The sequence below is a fragment of the Poecilia formosa genome, unplaced genomic scaffold (assembly GCF_000485575.1).
Source record: "Poecilia formosa unplaced genomic scaffold, Poecilia_formosa-5.1.2 Scaffold1, whole genome shotgun sequence".
Taxonomy (NCBI): Eukaryota; Metazoa; Chordata; class Actinopteri; order Cyprinodontiformes; family Poeciliidae; genus Poecilia; species Poecilia formosa.
Window position 1 is genome coordinate 2,754,794 of NW_006799940.1, and position 5,347 is coordinate 2,760,140.

At 37.2% G+C, this 5,347-nt stretch overlaps 1 protein-coding gene across 3 annotated transcripts in view; it reads right to left on the reverse strand.

Annotated features, from left to right (window-relative positions):
• Positions 1–5,347, reverse strand: part of LOC103133462 (interleukin-31 receptor subunit alpha-like) — a 13,983-nt gene that overhangs the window by 5,104 nt on the left and 3,532 nt on the right. For all 3 annotated transcript variants that reach the window (XM_007545209.2, XM_007545215.2, XM_007545223.2), the window contains 8 exons: positions 4,427–4,453; positions 3,767–3,923; positions 2,514–2,596; positions 2,226–2,430; positions 1,957–2,130; positions 1,360–1,461; positions 912–1,049; positions 696–836 (listed from right to left, as the gene is read on the reverse strand). In XM_007545209.2, coding sequence (XP_007545271.1) covers positions 696–836; positions 912–1,049; positions 1,360–1,461; positions 1,957–2,130; positions 2,226–2,430; positions 2,514–2,596; positions 3,767–3,923; positions 4,427–4,453 — 1,027 coding nt within the window. The remainder of the gene's footprint in view (positions 1–695; positions 837–911; positions 1,050–1,359; positions 1,462–1,956; positions 2,131–2,225; positions 2,431–2,513; positions 2,597–3,766; positions 3,924–4,426; positions 4,454–5,347) is intronic.

The following is a 5,347-nucleotide window of genomic DNA, read 5'->3' on the forward strand; positions in this document are numbered from 1 at the left end:
TATATATATATATCATAGAGCATTGAGAAACTTGAAATGGATGAAATATAAACAAAGCGGTGCAAGAAATGTAGGAACGGTTTCCTCTGATAAAAGGGAGCTAAATGTCATAGCTAAATGTTTAGATTAAAAGAATCATCTACACCTCTCAATAAAATGTGATGCATCAAGTGAAATGAGTGAATTTAAAGAATGATAGTAAAATGTAGCAACAGCTACAGGTGTCTAGTTCGCCTTGACAAGCAAAAACAGGAAAATCTTTTTCCTTCCAGGCTTTCAGGAAGGAATTCAGCGAGTGAAGCCAAGAAAAACACGACCAGCTGCCAAACTCCTTCAAGAGTCATCTTGAGGGGAAAATAACACAAACCTTCAGGTGATTAATCTCAGCCTGACAACGTTTTGCCCAGATTTTTCAACTCTTTAATGCAAATGTAATCATTTAGATCGCTCCTTTATGATCATGTTATGGGTTAATAATGTGGATGCTGAAGCTTTCTTCTGTTTTTGTTGCGATTCTTTACATGTGAGGGCGAGAAATTAATTCTGAACTGTGATTCAACTTTGCATTTCAACATATGAGCGTAGAACCTGTCGCTTGTTCTTCTGTTACAAAGAAGCAATTCAAGTAACAGTCTTTTAGTCAAAATGAAATGAAGCCATTCTTTTCATTGAATCGCTTCTTAAATAATACTCACCATATTTATTTGTTATGAAATGCACCTTGCTGCTCATATTAGTCTCGTTGTCGCCTGTGGCCTGAACCCTGACATTGTAGTGGGTGTTTGGTTTCAGGTCCTTCAACCAAACTCCATCTTCACTACCACTCACAGAAACATCTAGAAGAAAACCGTTCTGTTAGGGTCATGAGTGTTGTCTTTAAAAAAGATGTAAAAACATTGGGGGCAACTTACTGTGTTGGAGTCCCTGTGCTTCATAAAAGATTGTGTAAGTATCAACATCATTGCATGGGTTCTGTGACTTTATGTCCCACTTCACAAAGGCACTTTTATCGTCAACTTCCTCAACTTTGACATCAATGTCCTCTGGAACTGCAGGAATAACATTTTCAAAATTGTCAATAACCACAAAAACAATGTGATTCCTCTGCAACTTGCACAGAGACGCTTCGGTGGCGGTGGGGGTATGTAAATACTTGAGCTTGGATGCATTTAAAAAGTCCACAGTAAATACTTTTTCAGTGACTGGGGTTTCATTTTGAGTAATTATTACATCTTGAATCTCTCAGTGAAGACCCAACTTAACATTCATTCTGGTGATGAGTGTATGCAAACTTCTTAGTGGTACCAATCACATATGTATGTATATTTTGTGCTAATGAAAAATTAATTTGACTTTTACCTCCCATACTGGAGCAGAACGGATTTGCGTGGATGCTGTGCCCCGAGATGTTATTGAAAAGAGGCGTTACTGTAATATTGTATGGTGTTCTGTGCAACAGGCCTGCAGAAATAGACAAAAAATATACATATAAATTGAAACTGAAATGACAAGAAAATGTCGCAACACCTGTAAGGTACATTCGATGACCAAGTAAAGCTGGAAAAATGAGTTTCAAAAAAGTGAAACAAAATAAAATAAAATTACAGCTTAATACATACATGCATCTTATCAGTGCAACGAAAACAAATGGCTTATAATATGAGTCATGCAGGAAGAGACTAGATTTTCTTGTAAAAACATCATCTCATGAATATCAGAAGTCAATCTTCTCAATAAGCCCATCTAAATTGATCAAATCTTCCATGGAAATGCATTACGTAACAGCCTTTAATATGAAATTCCATTAATGAGTCCATTATATTCTCCACTGAGTCAATAATAGATACGCCATTAACTGATTTAATGGCTAAAGTCCTCACACACTTTGATCCATCCTCAAAGTGTGTGAGGATGGATCGCTCACGCACTTTGTCCTTAACACACACTCTAACCTACCAAACAGAGTTGCATTAGTAAATGTGGTCTCCTTCCAGAAGTACCGACATCCATCATGTGTCCAGTCAATTATGTAACTACTGACGGGTTTCTCTGACACGTTCCAGCTGACCTGAATAACGCCTCTCATTCTACTTTTTGTTGTTTTGATGCTCCAAACTTCAGGAAGGCTCGCTGATGATATGAAGAGAGAAACAACCAACTAGTCAAGAGACAGGATAAAAATCTTGTTGTTGTTTAAATGTCTACATGTAGCAGTAAAAACTCACCATCTCCAACGGCTGGAACATAAACCGAGTCGAGCAGTGCGCCGCTGTCGGAAACGGTGAGATATAATCTGTGTGAACGGTGGTCCACATCGACATCACAAGATGAGCTGCCACATGAAGTATAGGTGTAATTTCCTGTGGTTGTGTTGTCGTTGTATGCAACCTGTTTGACTAGGAATGCCTCTCTACATGTTGAAGGAATGCCCTGATTTAGAAAGAAGCATGACATGTTAGACAATGATCCACTTCCAACAAATATTCTCAAAACATTTTTCCTCCTTTCTGTACCTTCCACATGAGATGAACTTTTCTCTTTCCGTTTTTTCCCAGCTCAGCCACCTTTCTCCAAAGTCCCATCCTGATGCGGCTCCCTAAAAACGGTTCGTATAAGTTTGAAATTAATCACGCTTCAACAGACGGGCAAATGCAAAATTTATGCTGGATTATTTTCATCTCGAGCCAAGAAAAGAGAAAGCCGACGTTCACACCTTGAACTAAGTCCAAAACCACCTCGTTGTCATAGCGACAGCTGTAAAGAAACTGCAATCATGCCTTGAATCAACTGTAAAGCCATGGCTTTCCAAGAAGTGGTTGCAGAATGAAAACGTGGAATGTAAACACATCCTTAAAAGCGTTTAACCTCAACATCTGTGGCTAAACTATGTGGGTAGAACCAAATCTGTTAACATTCAACATGTTTGCGGCTTCGTCAGCATTAAGAATGAATGTGAAATTTGGTAAGATTTAAAAGTCAAGTGACAAATCTCTGCAGTCAAGTCTGATCCTGTGACTTGAGTTTGACTAATTACATGAACACTTTAAAGACGGTTTGGGAATAAAAAGACATGAATGATTTATGTACAGTGTCATCCTGACGTTAGCACACCCTTTTTTTTAACCACACCACACAGTAGGTCAACTATGAAATAGTTGTGCATAATTGTGAAGTGAAAGAAAATGTATCCTTTGTACACATCCATTGCTGCAATTACAGCTGCATGTTTTATGGAGTACGTCTCTCCACCGACTTTGCACTTCTAGATACTGAGGCGGGAATTTACAAAACATTGCAACCTTCTCCTTTTTCGCTTTCATTATTTTGCTTTAATTCTGCCCAGGATTCACAAAGCAGACTGTAATCTGCACGTATTTCGGGCACAAGTGTCTGGGGGAATGATTTCTCCCGTTTTTGTAAAGCCAACAGATATGTATGTTTTTTTTCTCTCTCTCTTTTTATTCCACTTTTACAAGAACGTTTACCAGATCATATTGTCTCTGCACAATCCACAAATATCCAAAAAAATGTGGACTTTAGCAGTTATTTGCTCCACTTGTAATTTACATAGATAATGCCTCATTGCACTGTGGGCACAGAGACACAGACACTGTTTGCTTGATGAAGTTACTTCACAAACAAATCAGCTTTTGCATCTGGTTTCAGAACTGGACATGAACTCGGGTTTGAATCTGTTGCTAAAATTCTTTCATGTTTTTTTCCTGATGTTCTTAACTTGCCTAATTTATTTAAATATTGCTCTTACTGCTCAGTTTGGTGAAAGCAGTCTTCTCCGGGCTCCACTCGCTCCAAAGTCCCCTTTCAGAGGCACATCGGACTGAAACGTTGTAGTTAATGCAGGATTCCACTTCCTCAATAGTGAATACTGAAATGCTGAAATCTGATGGATTTGTCCACAAAACCTACAGCAGAAGAAGAAATTATATCGTTTGGTGAGAAAAAACGGCTACAAAAAATGCTAAATCTTAGAAGCTCATAGCTGTAAGCAATGTTAAAAATGTATTGATCAACACTTTAGTGATTTGGTTAGTTTATAGTCTATGCATTTAGCTTGTTATTGCTTGTCAGCATTTTTAGGAAATAAATGCTGTGAAAGCGAAGAAAGCATTTATCATGTTAAAAGGTATTTTTGTTACTTTGCAATCTGTAAGTCGTAGAATACAAAGCAGTAGATTGAAAATGATGTTTTCTAAGGTTATCTGTCTTTCATTACAAAATGTGTTTGATGACATGAGTATGACAAAAAAGCAACAAGCAGGAAAAAAAAATACTACCAGGGGTATACGATATTTTTTAACTATTGTACATACAACTAAAATAAATATTTCTGTAAGGAAATAGTCATGAATTATCACAGATCCCATAAAAAGACAAAGTGTTCTTTTTCTTCTTTTTTTTTTTTTACCTCTGGGGCTTTGTCAGGCTCTGATGTCTGAAACAAACAAGACAGAAAATGTCTAAATGAGAAAAAAAATGGTGCTTTAGAAAAACATGTTCAAAACCAAACCCAGCCACGAGTTTCCAAAATGTAGATTTGCATAATCAATTATATATGCGGACAACCCTGCTGTACGTGCAGCAGATGGCTTCTGCTCGCTGCAAGTGGGAAACAGGACCTAGCATGTAGGTTCTAGTTTTTATGTGGGAAAAGTAGTCCCAGTTAACCAAATTACCCTGCAGTTCAACAAGGTTTCATGAATCTTTTGTGATGCTTCAAATAAATTAAAACATTTATCACCAGCATGAACACGTTCGCATCAAATAAATGCATTGTGTCAACACATCTTCAACTTCTTCTATTGCATTTTTCAACACTTTGTCCCCATAATGGGGACACATCCGCATATTACCACACCAGCTGAGCTAATTTATTTCAACCTCCCTTTAACCACAATGTCGTAAGATCTGTAAAGTAGAAATGAACAAATATTAATAATTTACCTAAAATGCTCTGTGCAGGTAACAAATGAGTAGCTTCATATATGACTAACTCTAAGAGCTTTGTTTTCAAGGTTTTGTTTGCTTCATTTGGCACCCAAGAAACTATTCAATGGTCTTATTACTTTATGAAGACCATTTATTTTATTATTTGGCCACAAATAACTGCATTACCTAATTCAGATTTTTAGTTAATACATCAACAAGAGCCAAAACCAAATTCTACCTACCGATTTACAGTGCTAATCACTAAGTAGATTTCAATTTTTTCATTGAAATCAGTCGGTCTTTCTGGTGTTATGAAATCTTCTAGCTATGCTTTTCATATCACCATTTTGAAGAGTTCATGTTTGCTTTCCTATTGTCCCTGCACACACACACACACACG